This window comes from Phocoena phocoena, chromosome 12 (assembly GCF_963924675.1).
Source record: "Phocoena phocoena chromosome 12, mPhoPho1.1, whole genome shotgun sequence".
NCBI classification, from domain to species: Eukaryota; Metazoa; Chordata; class Mammalia; order Artiodactyla; family Phocoenidae; genus Phocoena; species Phocoena phocoena.
The window spans coordinates 16,821,138-16,846,602 of record NC_089230.1 but is presented as its reverse complement, the minus strand read 5'-3'; the positions used below and the strand labels follow the sequence as shown (position 1 = coordinate 16,846,602).

The 25,465-nt window shown below is 44.5% G+C and overlaps 1 protein-coding gene across 3 annotated transcripts in view; it reads left to right on the top strand.

Moving 5' to 3' along the window:
• Nucleotides 1-25,465, top strand: part of SASH1 (SAM and SH3 domain containing 1) — a 185,217-nt gene that overhangs the window by 139,687 nt on the left and 20,065 nt on the right. The window contains exons 1-4 of one of the 3 annotated variants that reach the window (XM_065888741.1): nucleotides 7,814-7,825; nucleotides 12,559-12,691; nucleotides 17,905-18,251; nucleotides 23,777-23,851. In XM_065888741.1, coding sequence (XP_065744813.1) covers nucleotides 7,814-7,825; nucleotides 12,559-12,691; nucleotides 17,905-18,251; nucleotides 23,777-23,851 — 567 coding nt within the window. Of the gene's footprint in view, nucleotides 1-7,813; nucleotides 7,826-12,558; nucleotides 12,692-17,904; nucleotides 18,738-23,776; nucleotides 23,852-25,465 lie in introns of those variants that run through there. The other 2 variants (XM_065888740.1, XM_065888739.1) reach the window with 2 other exon arrangements.

Here is a 25,465-nt window from a genome sequence, read left to right as displayed (position 1 = left end):
TAGCCTAATGTAATAGCTGGGGAAGTGGGAAAACCCAACTGAGGTGGAATGTGGTCTTCATTGGGATACCGGGGCTCGGCTTTCTCTCTCCTAAGAGTTTGTTAAATGTGCTACATCACTGTTCACGTTGCTTGCTTAAGGGTGGGGGAATGGGTACACCAGAACCAGTCTGTCTTTAATTTATTCCTCCAATTCCTGGTGAATTTCTAGAGGCTTCATTTCAACCAGGATCAGCCTGACCATTGACTTTCCATCTTTCCACTCATTACTGTCCTGAAGCAATTTCTGCTGCTCTTAGATCCGAAAAAGATAAAGAAGGCCACACAGTTTGCTTCCTTTTCTGTGGGTCTTCAGGAATTTTTTTCTTAGCTTGATCAAGAAGTTCTAAAGTTTAATATATTAGGTTATATACTTTTGTTTGGATGCCCTTGGTGGAGTATTTTTGCCAGTTTTTAGTAATTGTGTTTTGTAGGACACTGTTGCTCACTTTGTTAGTCGTGGGAAGGATATTCTGTGGTTTAGTTTTCAGCAGTCATCATGACCCGATTGTTTTGCCAGTTAGATGACCACAAACAATTTTTCTAGCTCTAATTGATTCATTTTCTAAGCCAGTGAATCAATCGGGGCCTTCTGATCACAGCCATCCGGCTAATGTGTTCTTCTTTGTGTTTATAGAGACACAAAAACAAGCTAAGCTGTCTTCTCTTTGGAAGTAAATTTGCTTATTATTCATTCTACAAACATAAGGAGAAGTGTGTTAAGGCCACACGTACATCGTGACTCTGGGAGGTACCTTCGGCCCATCTGCCTCCGTCTTCAACAGATGCCCGTGCTGATCAGTAGCCTCAGTGTGGGTTGGAGGGAAGAACTTGGTGTCCGCACCTTCCCTCCGTTGCCTTGCAGGCTCCATCAGTTCTCTGTATTCCTACATCGTCACGTGCCTAGGCAAGGTTGTTCGGCGGCCTTGTCCAAGAAGTCATCGTGCCTGATCCATGAATCAGTCAGTCTAACATGCCATAAAAGTAATGTGACTTTGCAAACACCACCCAGTCTCTTGGGAGACTTAGCGCTTCTGGGATGAAAACTTCCATCAGCTCCAGAAACTAGAGCCTCAGAAGCATATGTAATTACCCTACTTGGCAGTCCTGTTCTGAATCATCCTTTTTCCATGGCACGGGCTATGTGAGAATCGAATACACTTGGGAATGAGGGGGGTTGGTGTTTTGCTTTAGTTGTTAGGGTGTCTGACACCATAGATTTGTTTTGGGTAACACTCCCGCACTCTTTACAGAGGCACCTGTAGAGTTAGTTGTTGACTACCTTCCCCTAACTTCTTTTTTATCTCAACTCACCTATTTTATATGACCAGCGGGGTTCTCTGACCTATGGGCAGGGTGGCATAATCTCAAGCAGTAAAATCTTCCAAAGATTTACAGAGTGAAGGGGAAGTCGGTTCTTTTTCCTCCACTTAACCTCTCTCCTCCCCCAACTCCTTTCAGGAGAAGGAAAGGCATTTTCTCTGCTTCATGGAAACTTGCAGAATTGGGACGAGTGTGCTTACTTGTTATTCAAGTCTCCCTAGACGTGGCTGTAGGACTCCTGAGGTCTTATATTTTCTCATTCCTTATAGGGAAAGTAGCAACATTATTTGGGGGTGATTAAAAGCAGTTCAGAGTTCATGAGTTTTAAGAAAAAGAATAGAGTTTCTTGTGGAATGTAGCATCCCTTTGCTGTTCCTTTGGTTTTGTAGTTAGTTTTTTAAACAGTTTCTTTAAGTGAATTAAGTGCTGACAAGTCTTTGCCTCTAGGGGATGGTAACATTACCTCAAATTCTCACATACTTTTTACAAGTATGAGTATCATGTAATTATCTTCTCCTCCTCCTTCTTCTTCAAATCTGGTGACAACTAGTTAATTTTGAAACTGCCAGAGAGATTATTTCAGTGTTACACTGTACCTCTGGGAGAACAATGGAAGTTCATCTTTTTTTTCCACATGCTGACAAAAATCTCCTAATTTCAGAGGGCAATGATGTCACCAGCTAATGAGCAAAATATTTCTTACTAAACAGATGAGTCCTCCCCTGACTCCTTTGTGAAATAAGGGGGAAAGAAACCCACAGTGTGTTTCATAGTTGATATAGTTACTGCAATTCATAAACACTTTTTAAAGTAATTCTAACTTCTTCGAAGAGTGAAACACATTTTTCTCTAAACACAAAGAATCACACATGAACCTGATGGCTGTGATCGGAAGGCCCCGGCCACGGCCGGACAGTGATGACTGGTAGCTGGTCTTGAACGTACCCAGCTGGAGCCACTATGCTGCCCCCAAGGTAGGGAGTGACCTTGAATGCCTCACTTCTTGGACCAGTGGCGGGAGATCAGGCATGTTGGAGAGATTATGAAATCAAGCTTGGAGAAGAGGAAGGCCGTGAGGCTGTTGTTGCTGGGTGTCACGTGCTGTTTATAAGGGCAGCAGCAGCAGCTGAACTCTTCTTTGACCGTCCAGATAGGCAGCATCTAAGGTCAGCAAGAGCCATGTAAACACGGGACTTCTGGGCTCATATAGGGACATGGAAATGCCCCCAGAGCCATGGCGAGTGCCCGTCCCCTCACTGAAGCATGTCTCAGTTTCCCCAGCCAGAGGTGATTTCACCCACTTCTGAATCCTTGTATCTCTTTGTTCCTCTTACCCATTTATCACAGCTGACTTACATTAATCATATTTCTGAACTTCTCTTGGGGCATCTCTACCCCCAGACTTGTAGATTATAAGCTTTGTAAGTCCAGGTGAAGCCACCTTACTCATACTGCTATTCCTGCTTCTTCCTAATGCCTCGAATCAGTACATACCTCCATTGATTTCAATCAGGAAGTATCTATCTATCGCAAATATAGATACGATCTTTAGTTGTCTCAGTGGGGAAGAATATTGTAATGTTCAGTGTTGGCAGTTGTGTGAAGAAATAGGTACTCTTTTTGTACTACTTGTGAGATTTTAAAATAATACAGTGTTTCTTCTGAGCACATTATTAATATGTATCAAAAGACTTAACGATACGCCCATTCTTTACCCAGCAGTTCAACAATCTAATCATTTATTCTAAAGAAAGAATGTATTAGGTGCATTAGAAATTTTACCACAGTGTTCATCGGAGTATATTTTACAATATTGAAAAATTGGAAACATGCACATGTCCAATGATTGAGGATAGTATTTAAGTAAAGTATGGTGTATTTCTGTGTCTGAATACTATTGAATCATTAATGTATTGTCATATTTTATTTTTTGAATATGTGTTGATGTGGGGAAATGTTCAAAACATATTAATTTTTAAAAGCAAGTTATAAAACAGTTTGAACAGTGTACATTGAGGGCCCCAGGGTTTCTCTAAAGGAAACATTAAGAGGCAGCAGTGTGGCTCAGAGGGTCACAATTATAAGTGGGCACTTTGTTTCTATTTACACCTGTGTTCATTTGAGAGAGGCTTTGGGGACCTTGATAGTAACTGTGGAGCGGGGGGCGGGGGGGGGGGTGGAACAGCTAAAGATCACAAGGTCATCCTTTTTTTGTTTAAAAAAAAGTAACATAAAAGTGTATTGTGTGTGTGTGCATGCGTGTGTGTATGAAGATATAAACCAAAATATTACTAATTTTTCTGATTAGGAAGATATGAGTATTTCCTTTCTCTTTTTTTCTGTATCTGCATTTTCCAAATTTTCTAATTAAAAATATATCTTGTATTAGTAGGAATAAGCAATAAATGTTACTGAAACGCAGACAGAGGAATGGAAATGACAGTGCTCTTTGGCCTCTTGAAGTTCAGTGAAGGGCTAGTAATACTGCGATCATGTATTGAGCTAAGTCCTAAGAGAACATTTGTTAGGTTGCTTTGCAGCCACCTGGCCTAAGGAAGATGAGGAGGAAAGCCAGGAAGGCTTTCCAGAGGAGGTGACACACGAACTGAATCTTTTTGTTTTTTTGGCTGTGTTGGGTCTTCGTTGCTGCGCGTGGGCTTTCTCTAGTTGCGGGGCGGGAGGGCTACTCTTCGTTGCGTTGCGCGGGCTTCTCATTGCGGTGGCTTCTCTTTGTTGCAGGCTCTAGGTGCGCAGGCTCAGTAGTTGCAGCACACGGGCTTAGTTGCTCTGCGGCATGTGGGATCTTCCCAGACCAGGGCTCGAACCCGTGTCCCCTGCATTGGTAGGCAGATTCTTAACCACTGCGCCACCAGGGAAGTCCTGAACTGAATCTTGAAGGATGAGTAGGAGCTAGGGAAGTAGATGGGGGTGGACAGAGATCTTCCCCAAAGAGGAATCCTCAAGTGCAGAGGTGTCCAGACACGTGAGAGATGGGGTACCTGAGATGCTGTGAGGAAGTCGCAGTATGAGAACCAGGTGCTGTGAGAGGCTGTTTCCACATAGTGTCTGCATAGCTGAGCGTAACGTGCACAGAAACTGGAAGAAGGGCTCTGAGCACGCAGTCCTGCTTTTCACAATATGGCCCTTGGACATTGCTCTGAGGACCTAATGAATAGTTGCTTAGAGTGGGAATGAGATGCTCAAATCTGTCCTCTGAAAATTTACGTACTTACTATGTGCTGGGTAAGTTCAAGTCCACTACCCAGCGAATAAGACCAGCGATGCTCTTCCTTCGTGAAGTTGATCTGCCCTGTTGCCACCTTCCCTCCACCAAGAAGCGTCGCACGGTGGCCTGGCCCAGGCTAGCCTTTCGAATATCCCACAGTTTACTCAGATACACAGCCAGGGCTGGGAGCTGTGGGGGGAAGAGTCTCAACTTCTTCATTCTCCGTGCATTGTTTGCTGCAGGCCCACTGGTGCACTGGGCACCCCACTTACAAGGAGGGGAGTGGACATGGTCCCTGTCCCTGTGGTGTCTCCTGTCTTCTGAAAGAGAAGCCCTTGTTGGGTGCCCATGGAGTGTCTCCATAAACACCTGGCTCCTCTGAGAGTGGCAGCAGTGACAGTTAAGAAGGGAGGTAAAGGGACTCCCCTGGCCGTCCAGTGGTTGAGACTTTGAGCTTCCACTGCAGGGGGCTCAGGTTTGCTCTCTGGTTGGGGAACTAACATCCTGCATGCCGCTTGGTGCAGCCAAAAATAAGGGGAATGGGCAGGAGGAGAGACCACCGGGAGGCCAAGCAGGTCCTTCCCTCCACCCGCCTCACAAAACCTGTCTCTTGACTTGAGGACACGGGGAGGGGTAAGGGTGAGCTGGGACAAAGCGAGAGAGGCATGGACATATATACACTACCAAACGTAAGGTAGATAGCTAGTGGGAAGCAGCCTCATAGCGCAGGGAGATCAGCTCGGTGCTTTGTGACCACCTAGAGGGGTGGGATAGGGAGGGTGGGAGGGAGGGAGACGCAAGAGGGAGGAGATATGGGGATATATGTATACGTATAACTGATTCACTTTGTTATAAAGCAGAAACTAACACACCATTGTGAAGCAATTATACTCCAATAAAGATGTAAAAACAACAACAACAGCAACCCGGCTCTTGAGGCCCAGCTCCCTCCATCTCACACTGTAGAGGTTTCAGGACCTTCCAGGCTCCAGGCCTCACAGTTAAGGTCTCCTTTCATTCTCTCAAAGGACCCTAAGAGGCTTGTCACTGCCTGTTTTATAAATGAGGGTTCACAAGTGGCATAAAGGAGACCTCAGCCTATGTCTGCGGGATTCCAGAGTTCTGGCTCTGAATCCTGCCCAGAATCTTCTGTGTATCTAAACAACCTGTTCAGACTCACCCTCAAATGTTGGCCATTATCACTCGCTTTCATGTGTTTTTGCTACTTACATGGCACCTAAAACAGCAGTTTGCAAGAATTAAAATCTCTCTTGTTTGAATTCCCATCAGTAATAGAGGGAATGCAGATGTAATCATCACTTACCAAGCTCCAGTGGTCGATTATACACAATTATATACAAAATTCGTAAAACATCAACACTTTAACACAAATGTTATTAGACGAAGTTTACGTGGAGGAACACTAAGACCCATAGGAGTAGAGTGATTTGCTGGAGGACTTGGAAATTAATGCCCGGCTGTTCTAGCTCCAAAGTCTGTGAGTATCTCCCCACTGTCTTTGGGGCATGCACGTTTTCTTAGTTTTCATGAAGTAACAAAGAAATTCAAGTGAGACTTCTACTGACAGTCTTAAGGAATTAGCACAATGATGCACGCAGCGTGGTGCTCAGTCTTGGGTGAAGGAAGCCTGGCTAGAGTTAGGGTGTTACAGGAGCAGAACCATGAAGTGTCACAGTCTTCCTCTGCCATGTACTGTCTGTGAACTGAGATCATGTGTGCAGATACTCAGCAGAGTGCCCGGGGATCGTGAGCATTTGAGAAATACGGGTGACTGAAGTCCCACCTTGGGAAAGCACTGCCACCACTTGTGGCACATGTGGGTCCTCAGATGGCAGTGTGGGAGGGAGCGGATGTGAAACCAGAGAGGGCATCAGGGAATGGCTTTGCGAAATGGGAAACAGACAGTATAGGGAAGGTGTGGCGAACCATTGTGGGGAGAAATAATAGGAAATTCGATAAATGATGGGAGGAGACATTTTGGGGGCAGAAAAATTGAGGGAAAGGGAATTTCATGCAGAGTGAGAGATGCCAAAGGGACGAAGGAGAGCAGGACAGGTGCCCAGGAAAAGAGGGTGAGCTCTGGCCATCTGGGATACCCCAGGATCTCTGCTATGTGATATCCTACCAAGAGAGGGGCCCTCGCATAGTACATAAATAAAGACCCACACAGTGAGAGGCACCTAGGAGTGGGTAGCTCGGACTACACAATGGGAATACATGACTTACCCCACTGAGTGAATTTAGCCCTGAAGATACAGACATGACTTACAACCTGTGTCACGGAAACGTCCCATGGGTTTTCAGTCCCGCCTTTTTAGATGGTGTTCTGTTTAAGTAACAGAATGTGATGTCGCTCCCTAGACAGCCCTGAGAAAATTAAATGACCATCTAGTGACAGAGTCCCCGTGCTTACATTTTAGAATCCAAGAGAACTCAGCTGCTTCTGAAGTGATCATTGAAACAATTTGGTTAAGACAGTTTTAGAAGCATCAGTGAAGGGGACCTACGTTTACTCTAGTGGTTAAAATAGAAAAGAAAAAATAAAAAACGAAGCGGGAGAGAGACAGAAAGTGACAGCTTTAGGAGAAAACCACAATCATAAGTTTTAATTCAGGAATTTCAAAAATAGCCCTTGGAAGGTGTCTATTTTCAATTGCGACGACTCCCTTCAGGGGGTGTTGGGAAGACTATCTGCAAAAAAGATCTTTTTTCAGTTCAGTCACTCGTGAGGGTGAGTCCTTGTCCCGGATTTGCTGAGATTCTCGCGTTCTTTTTTTTCTTTCTCTGGAATTCCATAGACAGTAATTAAGGAACTGGAGGCCAGCGGGAGGTCAGGGAGCCTTCGTCAGTGAAAACAGGGATTGTTTGCCACGTACAACACTCCCTTTTTTCCTTGTGGTGAATGGGAGATTTGCTTAGAGCTGATGACTTCTGCCTTTCTTACAAGTTATGCAGTTAGCGAGGAACTGGGGGATCAGGCAGCAAGCAGCTAATTGAAAGCAGTGTCTTCACTTGCTTCTCCTTCGGATTGTAAGCTGTGCCGGCACAGCCTGCCCGATCATGTAACTTCCAGGGAGTATGTTCGAGGAGTGCCTCACCATCACTTTGAGATTACAGAGGTGGCAAGCAGGAGTGAAGACGCGCTCGGAGTGGGGAGGGGGCGGGGGTCCCGGACGAGCTCAGAATCACCCCTGAGGCCTGCTCAATGCCGAAGCCGGTAAGTTCGCTGGACACGCTTCACGTGAAGGGGGAAATGTGCTTTCCGTCGCTTCAAGGGAAAGCTTTTTAATTGTTCCCGGCTATGATGCTTCCGTCTTTCCTATCCAAATTCCTCTAGATTCACCCTTCTTCCCTTGTTTACTTCCCTACCTTATAACCCAGAGCATTCTTTCCTAGCTTGCTCACGCGATACCAAGGCATAGCTTTTGGAGGAGAGGAGTGAATATTATTTTGAGAATAAAGCGGGCATGCGAGGGGTTCGGTGTACGTGGGGCTGGCAGCTTAGTTTCCACTTGTGGAGGCTTCTCGTGCGGAAGACTTGGTTTCGGGCAGCTTTGCACACGGCTTTTCATAAACCTACGATTGGTTTCCTTCTCTTAACTTGAAGGTTAACGCCATCGACATCGTGTGAATTTCACAGGCGAATATCTGGCCAATTTCAGAATACTTTTCAGAAGTGCATAAATATAGTGTTGCCGTGCGTAGTTCCGGGGCGAGATAAGTTAACTTAGTCGGGACAGCGTGCTACGTGTTTGGAGCTGGGGAAGCAGGCTGAGTAAGTGTGTTTCTGCAAAAGCACAGCTGTAACCCTGTGCTCAGCAAGGTCTCCAGCGGTCCCCAAAAGGGTTCTAGTTGCTCCTTGCAAGTTCAGTTTAATCTTTATTACAGCACGTTACCCCTGTGCCTTCGCGGCTGTGCCACGCAGCTTTTGGAAAGCATTTGTTCTGGCACATCATGATTTGCAAGAACTGTTTGTTACAAGGTCAGGGGCGAGTGAAGCATCTGTTACCGACCTGCAGTGACAGGCTTCTGCTGAACAGTAAGGGGATGCTTTTACTTTGCTCCATCCAGCACACACATTTTTGTATCTACAGATGCTATTAATTGTGTTCCTTTTTTTCTGATTATCCTTAATGTAGCTGTGTTATAAAAAGTTCTCCACGCTGGCTCCATGTCTTTCCCATTAGAACATTGCAGATGTGTCAAGGACGCACATGTTCCAAAAGAAGCCGAGAAGGAGGGAGGCTCCACCCTCCGTCACAAGCCAAAAGGGCCCCATAGGCTCCTCCTCATTCAGCAGCCTGGCAGGCGAATTGTGTACTCTCTCTTTAAAGCAGCTATAGTTTTGTGCCTTGGCTTGGTCAATTTGTTATGGTTTAAAACTGTGGAGCCAGCTGTCTGCAATCTGATGTAATGTTGCCATGGAAACCAGAAATGAAACACTTAAGCATTCACCACAGAATTACTACATATAGCATTAGCCAAAGTAATTAAAAGTTGAGCCATATGGGCTTTCTGGTGGAAAAATATGCAAGAGAGAGGCTGGAAATTAAATGTTTCTATTTACAGTATTGTAAATCCACATCCTTTGGCGGGGTAAATCAGTTGCCTTTTCTACTACAGGTTTGGAGGTGGGGGGCGGTTTATACAGATGATTGAGTTTTCACCTTCTAATTTAGAAGCTGGTCAAACTAAAGTTTATCTTAGCACTCTGACCTGGGCTAGGACAGGGAAGGGAAGAGATACCATCTTGTGTTTGAATGTATATAAACATACACTGTTATTTTCTTCACTGTAGTTTATTTAAAACCTGTTTTATAGTAACTCTGAGTCTATTTCTTGGAATCAATCATTCATTTTATATACATTGCAGATTTCCCTCATCTTCTACAAAGTTCCTCTAGGTGTGGGGGTTTCCTTTATATACCCATATCTGTTTCTTAATTTTAAAAAATTCTCACACCCCCATCTCACACATATATCTCTGGGGGGGGTGTATTTTCTGAATAAAAAGACAAGTCTTTTCTTCAGCATTTGGGAAGTGGCACATGCTTATTTAAAAGGAGAGACGCGAAATGAGGAATTTAAGCTTTACTCCCTAGTTTAAAAGAAAACTGCATGCCGTTTACGGAGTCTTTATGTTGAAACAGCTGGAGAGAATTTTTTAAAGGCAAATATTTCACAACTCTTTTTCCTCTGGACTCAGAAGGAAGCGAGAAGTCAACACCTCTCTCAATAAAAAGCATCCTTGGGATACACTGTTCAACTACCTCCAGTGACTTCCGGGCTCACTTAAGAGGAGATTTTCTATTTTTAAAATGATAAGATATATATATGTATCTTGAATGACTTTGGTTTTATCCTGCATGTCTCTTCATATAAATTGTGCTGCATCTATCTCATCTAGTGTTCAAAAACATGCTAATGCAAAGAAAGTTACTGGTTGCTATGATTTGGGATTTGTCAGTGGCAAACACCTCCAGACTTTTCATTTTTTTAAAGAAAAAGAAAAATAACACTAACTCAAAGTTCTAAAGAGTTCTTGTTCCTCAAAAATAGATGGAACATGTGAAAGCAATTAAATAGGTACCTGGAATATGTTCTTTTTCGCCCCAGTGAATCTGGGGCAGAGGAAAGTAGGACTGGTGGGGCATGGGGTGGGGTAGGGGAGGTCATTGCCTTGAAATCTGTTGTCCTGGTTCAACTGTTTTGCTTTTTCTCTGAAAAGCTCCTTCCGGTGGTCTGTTTCCTACAAGTGATTTGTGTTTTCGGTGGACTCAAGATTTTTGTATTACTCCTTTCCAGGTCCCATTTCTCTTTTTACTTCCCCCCAGCCCCCACGCACACCACCACCAGCAACCCCCAGGCTAGGTATGAGTGATCTTCATCCTGTGATGCAGCTTCCTGGAACTGATTTACGGACAACCTGTGCTTATTTCATTTTCACTTGACTTCAGAATTTTTTAACGTGAGGGTTATAGGTGGTCTAGATGTGTAGGTACAGAAGCTTTCTGTAATCAAGTGTTGACTCTTCTATTAGAAGTACTTGGCTCTTGAGATACATCAAGAAGGCAGCATGTTTTTCAGTGTTTGTGTGTAACTCCAGGCACTGTGGTTTTGTTCAGGTGCTGATTACCCAGAATGAGGGCTAACCAAGTTCTCATTCCTCTGGTTGACCACTCTGACCATTCCATCGCAAACCAACAATTCATCCAAGAAAAAGTAAAATTCAAATCAGACGATTGCCATTATGTAGTAGAAGCTGTACTTATTATTTTAATTTGTTACATTTTAAGATTTAGACCAAATGCCTTAAGCCTGATTACCAGCATGCAATGTATCCTCCTTCCCCTGTTATCTGGGCGTTGATTTCTGCTCTTCATTACCGGGTAACCAGCAGTTAACCTTCATTCTGAAATGTGTATGCAACATTTTACCTAGGACCTTTAAAGAAATTGGACATTGACATACTTCACAGAAGGGAAGCCTGAGAAATACCCCTGTCCCGATGACTGGCCATTCATGGGTTGTAATAATTATTCTTTAGTGAGTTAATGGTTTGCTTATAATTTTGCAGTGAGAAAGTGCAATGGCTCCAGTGCTGGGGACTCCAGGGCGAGGACAGAGGCCATGATATGGGTCGTATCTCCCTTATGCAGGGCCAGAGTGCTACAGAAATACTTGTGGACTCACAGCAGGCACTGTTTTTTTCTGCCTAAGTAATTAATATAATCCCTACCTCATTTCCTCTTGAACTGTTCTCTGCTAACTCTTGCTTACCTATTTAGTTTCTATAAAATTGGGATTAACGAGAGTATTTCTTGGAGGGAGGAGTTCTCCTTATTAGGCTCGTGTTCGGAGATGTGGTTTGTTTTTGGTTGGAGGCATTTCTCTCCGGACTCTGTCAGTGAACTAGGTTGGAGGAGATGGAGAGAAGGCTGTTGGCAGGATGCGCGGGGTGAACTGGAGCCGCTCCGAGCGGCCTGGGCTCTGTGGATGCTGCGCACTTCCGCCGGGCTCTGCGCTCCCGGGGATACCTGCGCGCCAGGCCCGGGCAGCTCATCCACTGAGTTGGAGACTCTGTTTCACATTTTGAACAGATAAAACAGAGGAAGCTGCATGTTGAATGTTGAAGCTAACTTGGAAACGAGACCCGCGTTTTGTTCACAACGAAAGGATTGTTTTTCGCTTGGGTCACTGCTGCAGAGAGACTTTTTTTTTCTCTCTCTCTCTGTAATGTTTGATACTTGAGGGAAAACAGCTGGACTGAGCATACTTGAATCACTGCAGAACGAAATGGGATGCTGGGGAATATGGACGGGACTGTATGGCTGAAAAGGTCAGCTTTTTCCCTTGTCCCTCATGGAGGAATGCAGGGCCTGTCCCCATGCTCGCCTTGTGAGCTCTCGGAAGGAGCTGGGAGAGGCTGAAGGAGGGATGGCTGAGATATGGCCGACGGTCCTCACAGATGGGACCGAAGATGGCTTTCTGCATCTCTTCCGTTTTCCTGCCCTGCTGTTTTTGATTTTCGGGGAGGACTGGAACAAGTCAACAGAATTTGGGTTTGGAGAAGTAGTCGATGACCACGTTAAACGGCGAGTCCTGATGGGCCAGACAGAGAGCCTGGCCCAAACCACAGCAGTGTAACTGGAATTACAGGGCCGGCCTAGGAGAGCATCCTGCCCGAGTTCTCTGAAAGAGACCCGGAAGTCATTGAGACAAATGCACCACATGCCGGGCCAGGGCATCAGTGTGTGTTGTGGTGCCTAGGACCTAATTCTCCACCAAATTAGACCTTAAGATGATGATACGTGTTGCTCCAAGAACCTGTTGGGCAGCTTTGTCGGTGCCCCAAGTTCAGCTGCAGAGCTGCCCAGAGTTCAGACTGGCAGTGAGGCGGAGCTGCACCGGGCAATTATCTGATTAACTTTTCCTTTGTTTCTTTGACAGTCAAGAGAACAGTCGGATGATGAGACGGAAGAGTCGGTGAAGTTTAAGAGGTTACACAAGCTGGTAAACTCCACTCGCAGAGTGAGAAAGAAACTAATCAGGGTGGAAGAAATGAAGAAGCCCAGCTCTGAAGGTAAAAAAGCAAACTCCACCCTGCTTATTCCAGTCAATCATTTGGGGTCCGTCTGTCAGTAGAAAATATGGAAGTAGAAAATGGCTTGAGTTCCGGCTGAGGCTGGCGGAGGGAGAATTCGAGTCTGCAGGTGAGCAGGGCAACGCTCAGTACCTTCTGGGATGAAGGATCCTGGCGTCCAGCATTCCAGGGGCTTAGTTATTTCAGCATTACAAAGAGGGGAGCGTATTATTAGCATATGACAATGAAATCTTCTCAAGATGTGGTACGCCTTTCATTTTGACCTTACACCATTTTATATAAACTTTATTTTGTATCACCTTCTGAGCGTAAGCCTCTGCTCCCAAAAGGATGGTGGTTCTAACCCTGTGAATTTAGTCCAAATTTAATATACCTCCATCTCAAACATCTAACAAACAAGGCACTTAATGTCCTTTCAGATCTCTGAGGGATGATTTGTTCTTCCTGTAAACAGTCTCAAGTCTCGGTTCCAATGAGGCTTTAAGGACCTCGCATTCTACGTGGATCCTTAAGAGCTAGATCCCTGGCTAAGCCACTTGTCAGAGGAAGCAATAATGTCAAAAGCGGCGTGAGCTTGGATTTATTGCAATGAGTAGTTAACCTTTGAAGTGCAGTTATGACAGTTTGAATCTCAACCGTGTCCATCTTTCTTATTGTTAGTAAAGTGTGTTTGCAGCATCTTGTAAAATTCTTCCCAAAAGTTACAATAAAAGGGTAAGATTTCCTGTTTGGAAAACAATTAGTGAATTGAAGGAAGTACTGGAAAGAATTTTTTTTTTTAAAGCACATTACTTGTTGAAGTGTCACATCTACCTTGCGAGGAAGTTCAAAATTTTAACAGGTAGGTTTAAAAAATATCATTATAGAGGCTTTTTTGTTGTACATAAATCAAACCTTGGAGGGAACTGAATTCCGCTTTATTTAAATAGATGAGGGTTTCTTGTTGTTATTACTGCTGTTCTTAAAATTTTTGTTTGACGTAATTATCAGTTTAAATCCCCTGGAGGAATACTGAAGGTGAGGGGGTAACGGTGGGAAAGTGGAGATAAAGACAGAGAAACAGAGGGAGAGACAGAGGGAGAGAGACTCTATCTGCTTCACGGCCAGTTTCGTAAACTTAGAGTTGTGTTTAGTTCCAGGGTTTCATCTGGGTGTCTTTTGCATGGTAATTCCGGGTGCAATGCTGACTTACATTATGCTGTTTTAATACCTGCCTGTCTGTCATGATTTCACAGGACAGAATATAGCCTGACTTCCTCTCCCCGTGGCAGCTCTTACTGAAATCACACACAGTGTCGTTTGGTAATATTAAATAGAACCATATGGAAGAGCCATCATTCAACCTTGGGAGCGTTACATTTTTAAAACAAACCTCATGCATGCTTGCCAAAATTAAATCTCATATATCATGCATAGATTGGTGGGTCTTGTCCATAAATGAGATAAATGGGAGAAGTACCTGGTCCTGGGCCTACCACCCAGGAGCCCCTTCGTATGTGATAGTCATATGTGTTGGGGCAGCCTTTCCACTAGAATAACACTCATAAAAATGCAGAAATGTTCTCATTTGTATATTTATGTCAGAATAAATCAATTCAACTGTCTCTGAGACACATAGTTGAAAAAATGGGGAAATACACCAAAAGAGGTAGCTGTAGGGTAAAAAGTAATAACTATACGGACTTTTAGCTCTGAACTTTGATTCGTCGTGATATGAATGAGGTGTCCTAGACGGAAGATGGATTTAGTGAGTTTGAATCCCCAGTGACACGTCTGGTGTCTGGGGAGCTGGGGTGCTATTGACCGGGCTTGCCATTGTCACCAGGAGAGGCCCCAGGTGTGTGTGCGGCTGAGGTCATCCACTGCAGGCTGCAACCAGCACTGTGCTAGATGAGAACGCCTCCATCCCTTGCACGGTAGAACGTTCTGCGGTTCCTCAGTAGCAACAGAACTGATGCTGGTACAGAGAGGCCACCTTGGCACCTGCTTTGCAAAGCTGGAGAGATTCATACTCCCAGCAACCCCTCCTCCTGCCCCTGGGCCTTCAAAGAGCCGATCCTTTTGACTTCCCTCATGCCTGTGCCAATACTAAGTTGTCTGAATAATAATGAGCCTTTACGGAGAGCCTTCTGTGCGCCAGCCACTTTCCTAAACACTTTAGATTTTATGTTCCTGTTAATATGTCATCTTCAGAATAGCCACCAGAGGCAGGCACTTATACTACCCTCATTTCACAAATAAAGAAACTCCGACAGACACAAAGAGGGGAAGTAATTTACTCATGGTCACCAAGCCAGCTGGCCGGAGACCCGGAGTTAACGTCTGAGCAGCCTGACTCCTCTACCTCCTGGGTCTGGACTCTGCTCCCACCCCATCTCTCACCCCCCAGCTCTGGAGTCTTGGAAAAGCCAGGAGAGTTACAATCCATCACCCAGTCTTACCCTTGTAACTTGAGTTGCAAGTCCTTATCTGGGGCGAGCATGACCTTAGGCAATATGAACTTGTAGGCCAGGGCAGCGCCCTTCATCCAGCCATTTCTGTGTCTTCTACCCAAAGCTGATACCCACCCACTCTCGTCCCTCATTTCTCCAGGTCATCTGTAACCTGCTAATGAATCATTAGCTTTTGTACAGTGCTTTTCAGCTTATGAAGTACCTTCCCATATCTCTTTTCATTTAATTTTATCCTCTCAATAACCTTATAATAGATACTAATAAAATAGGTAGGCAGTGGGAATTCCCTGACTGTCCAGTTTGAGTTCAATACCTGGTCGGAGAACTAAGATTCCCACAAGCCTCATGGCACGGCCGAAAAAATAAATAAAATAAAATAAAATAGGTAGGCATTATTCCAGGTGAGGAAACAGACTCGGAGAGATGAAATAATTGCCCACAGTCATGGAGGTGGTGAGTAGCAGAGCCAGGGCTGGAATCTAGGGCATAAATCTGTGTTCTTGGCATTCAGCCATCCTGTCTCCTGACTCCTTCCTCTCGTCAGAATCACCTTCCCTTCCGTATTCTGATCTCAGCTGAGCAAGAAGCAAATCACACGCCAAATGATGATGGAATGAGAGCATCTTGATTGTCGTACTTTTGACCTGATTCTTGTACTTTCAAGTCAGAGGTGAATGGGAGAAGTAATGCTCTAAACCCAAGGGATCCAGTCCGGGCTGGGATTTCAGGCCTTGGGTCAGGCATAGGCAGAAGAACCTCATGTACCCCGTGAGGACTGCCCCCAGCACAGGCTAAGGTGGCCTCTTTGGAAGCATTTGCCATGTTTCCCTCCAAACTCTTTACCAGATGCCGACGTGCCAGAACCGGGAAGTAGAGCTACATACATCACAGGCATGTGTGAACCAGCTGGTCCCAAACTCAAATGTGACACCGAAGTATTGGAATCTCTGACGACAACGCCAAATATAGAATCCAGAAAATTTCCAGACCACTGCTGAGTGACAGGTCCTTAACTTCCCCAAGGCCCCTTAAGACTGTGCGTAAATGAGGGCCTTTGCACACCTCTCTGGACACCTGGGCTAAATATGAAGTCATGATCTGTGATTGGACTACTTTTAGAGAAAAGTCCTCTGTTGGGCTGCCCCTGCCACCAGGCTATGCCTCTCAGCCCCATCACTTCATCCCTGGAAGTGGAGGGTAGACAGTATCCGGAAGAGGTTGCCATTTTTACTTCCAGTAACGTAAGGACCCTTGGTCTTCAGTCCATATTAGGTGTCCTGAGGAAGGAGCGGGAGACATTCACGATGTGTGCACACTGCTTCTGGTCCGGCCAGTATTCATCAGAACCACAGACCCTGCTTTTAAACTCCCTTGAAAGATCCGGGAATAATTCTTGAGTGAATATATTTGTACTGCAGGTGATGGAGAACTTTGGACCAGATATAATTTTGAATCTCCCTCCCCACCACCATCTCCTTGACATCAAAGTCAACCTTGGGTTGTATTTAATAGCAGCAGTCTTTTTTATATTTGTAACTGTAATTCCCATCAGTTGGAAAACTAAGAAACTTCTGGAATTTTAAAGGCCTGCTACCAGTCACTCATCTTTTGCCCCTCTGGAGCGAGCCACCCTCTCCCTTTATCTTTGACATTTAACCACACACTGGGACCCTCATCCCAGGTGGTGTATTTAGTGCCATCCATCTGTTGCAAGGAACTTGGTGCTTTTTCCCCTTCACAGTTCAGCCGGCAGAAAGCTGCAGTGCTCAAAAGTTTCCTTATAATTAAAGGGACACAGCCAGTTAGGATCACTACACCCAGAGTTTGACCTACTTCTTTTCTCACAGATGTTCACATAACACATGCAGAAAAGAACTCAATTTTCCTGCCAGCAAGTCCAAACCTTTCCACTGGTCTCTGGAAGTCTTGGCTGGATACCTGCCTCCAGTGATGGCTTGAAGAGCTGGAATCCTTGAGAAGAAATGGAACGCTCCATGGGGCTGCTTGCGTGTCCAGGCCCTTAAATGCCCTTGCTGCTTTGTAGCAGGGCCTGCGTTGATGGGAATGTCTGTCTTGGATCACCCAGCTCCGCAACTTTTTGTGTTTGGCTTATCAAGTGGGGACCATTTGTCAGTTGCATTTGCAATCTACGACCCTTTATGGTGTTTCCTCACCCAGACTTCTCCCTTGGTGACTTAATTACTTAAATGGCATATGTGTCAATAAAAAAAATTACTGTCAGCCACATGGCATTCATCACACTCTGACTATAAAAAGCCAACCAGACTCAACAGGAGAGCCTTTCAGAAGGGAGAACGATTGATTCCTAGCTTCTGAGGATTGCACTTGCAAACTGGGAAGGATAATTATCGTTAAATGCTAAGGAATATTGTGTTATGGATGGGCTTAGAGTGTCCAAATGCCATTTTTAATAGGTCTGTTAAGGTGTTTGGTCTACAAAGATATTGAGAGGAGGAGGAGAAATCACATCTGAAACCTTTTAACATTAAGCCTGTGTGAAACCATTATTTGCTCAGTTTATTTTCTTTTTTATATGCATTTATTTAAGCAGGAGCTGGGTTTATGGAGGGTAAGTGATTGTGGGGAGGGGCATCACTGTGGTCGCTGCATGGTTTAGCTTATTTTTTGCAGGGTTGGGGGTCTAAAGGCAAATCTGTGAGAGAACGCAAAGGTTTGTTGACAGGAACCCGTGACTGTGTCTGTGTTGATTCCCTCCAGGCGGGGAGGAACAGGTGTTTGAGAATTCCCCGGTCCCGGATGAAAGGTCTGCCCTGTACTCTGGAGTGCACAAGAAGCCATTTTTCTTTGATGCCTCTCCTGAGAAACCTCCAGAAGATGATTCAGACTCTCTCACCACTTCTCCGTCATCCAGCAGCCTGGACACCTGGGGTGCCGGCCGGAAGTTGGTCAAAACCTTCAGCAAAGGAGAGGGCCGGGGCCTGATCAAGCCCCCCAAGAAGATGGGGACGTTCTTCTCCTACCCAGAAGACGACAAGGCCCAGAAGGTGTCCCGCTCCCTCACCGAGGGGGAGATGAAGAAGGGTCTCGGGTCCCTGAGCCACGGGGTAAGTACCGATGGTGTTTGCTTCTACGACAGCCACCGTCGCCGGCACCACCTCCTAGTGTCCCTAGAGGAGGTTCAGAGCGTGCGGAAGCAGATCCGCTTGAAGAAAACGGATACTAATTATTCCTGTTCTAGAGCTTTCCTCTGCCAGCGTCCCTCTAGAAAAGGCATCAACAGCACCACCTGCGACCTGCAGCTGCTCCGGCAGAAACCCAAAGGGGGCGGGGTCTGTGGCGGCCCCGGCAGGAGGGTGCGCGGGCGCCCCTCCGTCAGCGAGTTCAGTGTCACGTACGTGGTGGAGCGCAGCCTGTACAGCCACCTGAACCTGACCCAGCTAGTGCGTCCTGCCTCAGACAGGACCCTGAGCAAGGCCGAGAAGCAGGACCTGAGACGGTGCTTGCTGGAGGAGGAGGAGACCAGGAGGAAGTGGGCCGCCACGGTGGACCGCTGTACCAAAAGGGTTCTCTTGAGAATCCGCCAGAAGTCCGTGAGTCGCAAAGACGGTCATGGGGACGGCCTTGTCATTTCTGTGATGTACAGTCAAGCATTATGGCCTTTCTTGCGTGCAGCCTGGCGTCCTCCCCGCTCCTCTCATGCTCTGTCCCTCCATCACCTCCATTCCTACCCCCGCTTTCCTTGAGGAATGGCTTCTCCCTCTTTCCCATTTGTCCTCTTGCCAGTTGAAGCTGTTTGAGTTTTAATTTAAAACTAAACATTGAAGCTGATCCAGAGAAGGGCTCTCAGAGTACAGGAGTGGGGTCTGGCCTCCTTCTAGAAGTGGCTGTCTTGAGTCGCAGCCATCATGTCACCTGGCCTCAAGGAAGCTGATTCAAAACAGAAGGAAGTTTTGCCCTTAAAAGAGATGTTTCTTCTCTCAGTGAGTTAAAACAGTAGGAACTAGGCTCACGGTAGATTGCCACCATCATCTTCGCCAATTTGGTGATTCGAAAAAACACTGTAAGGTACTTTCTTTTATTACTAGGGGCAGACGGAAAGTTCTCAAATCTAAAAGGAAAGAAAAATTAGAGCTCTTTTGTTTTACTTAAGTATATTTGATGTGCTTATCTTTTTAAACAAAAGGATCAGCGTTTGGAAATGTCCTCCACTGCCCCATAGATTATTCTGTACATAGCAAGGAATAAAGTATTTACTTTCAAATAATGATATGGTCTTCAATTTTATTACTGAATTATTAGAGACCTAGTAAAATTCATTTTCAGGGCAAGACTTATATTGAACTGGAGAACATAGGGATTTCCCCCCTGAAATTCCCACCCAACTTTTAGTTTGCACAAGAGCCCATATAAAATGGCACAGGGCGTGGAGGAACTGTGCGCTTCCTGGCTCCTGGCGCCCTGCTTAATCCACTTGGGTCTGCTGGCCTGTCCCCTTTTATAGGTCTGAAGGAGTAGGCTGTACTGCCACCTCCCATGATGGCTTCTCCCAGAGTTCCTTCACATTTGTAACATGTTCTTCCCCAGACGGTTGCTGTAATTTAAATTCATTCAATCAAGTTCTGCTTTTGGGGTCAATGCCCTCCTTAAAGGATGCTTAGGTCCGTACCAGCCCTTAGGTTTTCCAGATATTCCCATGTGTTGACTTTCTTGCTCGATCTCCACTTTTTTCACATTCTTATAAATCTTGCAGCACTTTTAATATTATCAGTTAACAGCTTTTCCTCTGGCTCTTTGTCATGGCAACAGCCTCGGTTGGTTTTGTTTTTGTTGTAAAATAACAGTTCTTTGTTATTATTTCTTGTTGTCACTCCTTCAGTTCTGACCCACAGATCTTTTGGGAAATACTTGTGGCTACCTAGTCTTGGTATAATTTGTTTTTTACCTTCCGAGGTGTTCTGCCTAGTTCATCTGCCTCTGTACCTTTGGACATGACCTTGATAGAACAGATCCACTTCTTCTCTGTAAATTGATGGCTCAGCCCCATGGGTTCAAATCATGCAATACTGAGAATTTTTCCGATTGAGTGCCCTGAGTTGCTCATGTATCCCTTATATTATTTATTGCCAGGTTAATGATAGAACTTCATCAGGACCTTCTCTCTAGAAGTTATATTTCTAAGATTTGTGCCATTGTGGGCCCTTGTGTGCACATTGTGAGCCAGTGATTAATTCTTCATTGACGTTTGAGTATGGACATTTGGACAAGCTTGTTTTCACGTAACAATTCCACCCCCTGTAAAAGTGGCACTCTGTAACCTCTATCCCCAGTACCAGCCTGAGGCTGGGTATTTTTAAAGTACTGTGAACTTGAGGCAGTACTGGACAGTTTTAATACTTGCTGAAATACGTGTTCAGTGCTAAATCAGAAATTTGTACATACCGTTTCTTGTAAGTATAATTGTACAATCAAGAAAACAAAATTTAATTTTCTAGTTATTCAGAGAACATAGGGGAATGTAAGTTCTTTTTCTTTTGGCCGCACTGTGCAGCATGTTGGGATCTTAGTTCCCCGACCAGGGGTCGAACCTGTGCCCCCTGCAGTGGGAGCTCGGCGTGTGAACCACTGGACCACCAGGGAGGTCCCAGAATATAAGTGTTTTAACAACAGAAGAGGGTTTTTTGTTTTTCTGGGTTTTTTTAAGGGATTAAAATAATTTCTTTACTTGGTTTACTTAAAAATTGTTTTCCTTTCTTCTTGTCATATATCTCTTTCATTTTATTCAAAAGTATAGTTTCCTTTACTCTTCAACCTTGATCTTTTTGTCTTTCAAAAAATGCCATATTTGCTTGATGAAACCTCCGGGAAATGACAATGCTTTGTACTCACTGGAAACGGTCACTTGTTTTGCTTTTTATTTGGTCATTCAATTTTTGTTTGGGGAAACAGACATGCATGACATTTTGGAATTTTTGTCCATTAAAAAAAAAAAATCCAAACCCCCCCAAAACGTGTTTTCAGCTGCATGACCATTCCATTGACTGGTGCTTCTCATCCACAAGCATCTATCTAAAATGTTCTTGTAATTATCTGTACAGGAGATGTTTGAACTTGAAAAACCTCATTTAAGCTTTATTCATGTAGACCACCAGAGATTGGTTTACATTCTTTTACTGTTCTCTCTTGTTTTCTCTGTTGAAAGAGTGCTGCTTCAAGAACTACCTGACATTACGGAAAGAGTTGGAGATTAGTTCAGGTGGTGCTGACGGTTATATTTTGTTCATCCTCCATTGATAAAGAAGAATCAGTTCCAAATATCTTAGCATGTCACTGGGAGAGGTTTTAGTTGGTAGTTAAGAAAACCAGTCCACTCTTTCCTCTAAATTTCTTATTTTAGGAGACAATGCATTGCAGCAGTCATATGAAGACATAAACGAGCTTCTAATTTATTGCAGTTGTAGTTTCCACATAAATTCTTTGTCAGTTATTTCATATGCATCAGAAATAACATGCTGGGCTCCAGTGCTGCAGTCGGTGTTGGAATTCAAAGCAGGGAAGTACAAAAGCCGTAAAACGATGAGGCATCTGGACGCCATACTGTGTCTGTGGAGCCCTGAGTCACAGGAGAGGAACTAGAATAAAATGACTGCCTTTGCAAAAATGAGAAAATTTATTTGGCACTATAAGCTGCAAAGGGAAAGTTAAAGTTAAAAATTAGCCTTGAGAGATGGTCATAACATTGCTTGCAGATTAGGGGATTTGGTGAGTGTTTTTGTTTACAGAGGTCTTTCTCTTTTTATAGAGTAGATATAGGTCCAGTTAAGTTGACTGTAAGGGAAATCAGATTGTCCATTGATATTTTTATATAAAATGAGAATAATGTCCATTGAAGGTTATGTCTGTGGTTGATTATTTAAAACTGCAGCAACAGCTTTGCTGAAGGAGAAAAACAGCTGTGTGATATCCTGAATGTCGGTTATCCTGAAATATAACACTGCTGCATCTCCTGGCCTTTCCTTCTGCTACACCTGCTATCTTTCACTTCTTAGCCCATTCCTGGGATTGCTCTGGTTTTACATTTGAAGCTCCCAGAATTATAAGGCCCAGAACTAAGCTCCAGTTCTTCATTTGCATATTTAGAATGTTGACTAAGCCTAAACTTCAACATAACAATTGTCAGGACAAGCTACCAAATTCTCAGTGTGGCCCTAATGAAAAGTAATGGAAGAAACCAGCATTCCTAGAGTGTCTGCTTTGTGCCAGGCAGTGTGCTAGAAGTCTCAAATATAGGCTATAGATAGTATTTTACTAATGAAGAAACCAAAGCTCAGCGAGTTCGGTACTCTACCTGTGGTCACACAGCAAGTTAAGTGTGGTAGAACCAGGATTTGGGTCCCTATCTGTGTGATTCCAAAAACCTAGGCACTTTCCTTCCTGGATGTTTCTACTTTCTCAGTTCAGTTAATATGTATCTAAGGTGTATTTATTTTTAAAAAGCAATGTTTATAGTATATGTTGTGCTTTTCTGTTCATTTCTTCCTTCTAATAGCTGTTAACTAGAGTTCTCTGAGAAACGGGTAATACAAAATATTGGCACCCAAATCTGTGATTCACATTTTATTACCAATTGCTTAAGAAGGTAATCGGTGATAACAAAAATTAATGTGCTTTGAATTTCTCCTTTTTCTTAAAGATTTGGGGGTTGGCGGGGAGAGGTGGTGCTTGAGTAGCTTTTGCTAGAAAAACAGCAGAGAATTCAAACCAAGTTCTGGAAATATAAAAGCACTGAAACGTATGCAGTTCCATAAAGTTTGAAACGAACCGAAAGGACAGTGAAGTTTTCATTCTATCAGTGTTTTTCCTATTGAAATTAAAGTAGTGTGGTCAGAGACAGTCACGGAATCAATCTTTTTCTTTCTGGGCAAATGTGGTATCTTTATTTCATACACTCTGAGGAAAGGGTCATAAGTAATTAAGTTGGGCAGTTAGATGGGAGAGTTATCAGCATTTTTGGCTAGGTCAGGGAAGCAATGAGTGAGTAATCCTCTTGGCCTGATTGGACTCTACTATAAACATAACCTTTTTCCCTCCGTCTCAGCGATTTAAAACTAAACAAAACAAGAGTCCCTCAGAAAAGCCTGCTGTCAGTGGCAGGGCTATAGGACTTCACATCTGGGTTTCCAAGACCACTCTGAGCACATGGGTTCCCTAATACATGTTCCCTCATTATCACCACTGTTTGCAGCCGATATTAAGGGGTCTGGAAGGGAAATTTTGTTGCTAAGAGACAGGGAGTCTTAGAGCACTTAACACATGTATGGTTTTTTGGTTGGTGTATTTTTTTTTTTTTTTTTTTTTTTTTTTACCAGTTGGTTTTTGCCTGTGAAGGGGATTCTGAACCTCTGGTGTAGGCACAGTTCCAGTGGCCTGTGGAAGGGCAAAATGAGTGGCGTCTCCTTATAACACGAATCATGTATTTTTTTTCTTCATCATTTCTCGTCTCTTACTCTCATCCTGTAACACGTTTGTGGTTCAGTGACATCCTACAAAGGGGACGTGTGTTGGGTTGGCACACTACTGGAGGATCTTAGCATAACTGCATTGTTAGTGCTCTGCCCTCTCCTTTCCACAGAGAACCTGCAGTTTTGGAGGATTTGACTTGACAAATCGTTCTCTGCACCTTGGCAGTAATAATTCTGACCCATTGGTGAGTATACATCAGAGGGGAAGCAAAAGATTTGGATTCAAGTGATGTGGTTGACGTAGTTTCACATTTAGTATCTTTGAGAATCGGTACTGGGTGACCTTTTCCTCGGGATCCTAAATCGCATTTGGAGAGAAGCTCGATTTCCCCATCTTAAAGACTCTTCACAGTCCCACATGGACTGAATGATGACCACCTGTGGCCTCCATCGCTCTCTTTGCAGAAGCATCATTTCTTTAATACCCTGGTTTCCAGGTTTCTTCAAGTCACACGTCCAGATGAGTTTAGATGGTCTTAGTCATTGGTGCACGTGTGCTTTTTGCTCATACTAGCTGCAAGTGCACGTGACTGTGACACATAGGTAGGGCCACAGCGTGGAGCCCTGTGATTTGGGTTCCAAGAGTATGTGACAGCATTTCTGAAAACCAGGCTTGTCATAGGCCAAGTGCGTAGCCCTACACCAAGCGTATGTCTTTCTGATCTGGGGTATCCTGAAATGATCCCAGTCCCCTTGGGGCCAAAGCAAGCCAGACTCCTCAGGGCCAAGGTGACCGCCTGCTCAGACCTGCCACTGGATCACAGTCCGGGGACAGGCCACCTTTACAGCGTACAGGTTCTCCCCTAAGGTTTACTTTCTGAGGTCCCAGAGCTGTAGGTGAGTTTTCCATACAGTTTTGTTTTCCCCTTGTGCAGCTGGTCATGCAACTGTGAAATTAGGATTCTGTGCTTTATAGTTGTTATGGCCATGTGTTAGCGAAAGCACCCATCTATGATTTTTTGAAGTGTTTGAGAGTTTCCTGGAAGAATAAAACTATCTTATTTGGATATCAAATTTTATTGATTTATAAACCAATAATTTTATGTGGTCAGTCTTTTAAAAAGTAAAACGTATGATTTTTTTCCCCTCAGGGGAATGTTTTGTTTTTTTTTAATGCAAAATAGAATGAAAGGAGACCACAATCTAACTTGTTCAGAAAAGAAAATTGACACAGTCTTAGGAGTTGGCCACACGAAGTGCTACAATGATATAAATCTGATCGGATGCTGGACTTTTTTTTTTTTTTTTTTGGCTGCGTTGGGTCTTCATTGCTGCTCATGGGCTTTCTCTAGTTACGGAGAGCAGGGCTACTCTTCATTGCAGTGGGTGGGCTTCTCATTGTGCTGCCTTCTCTTGTTGCGGAGCGTGGGCTCTAGGCTCACAGGCTTCGGTAGCTGCAGCACACGGGCTCCGTAGTTGCGGCACACGGGCCCTAGAGCGCGTGCAGGCTTCAGTAGTTGTGGTCCATGGACTCAATAGTTATGGCTTGCGGGCTCTAGGGTGCATGGGCTTCAGTAGTTGTGGCACGCGGGCTCAGTAGTTGTGGCTCATGGACTCTAGAGCGCAGGCTCAGTAGTTATGGCTCATGGGCTTAGTTGCTCCCCAGCATGTGGGATCTTCCCAGACCAGGGATCGAACCTGTGTCCCCTGCGTTGGCAGGTGGATTCTTAACCACTGCACCATCAGGGAAGTCCCCAGATGCTGGACTTCTAATGACTGAGATTTGCCATTTTGTTCTTACCACTTTCTTGGGTGATTCAGTAGTATTATCCTTTACTTCTTCCCCGCTGCTGGGATTA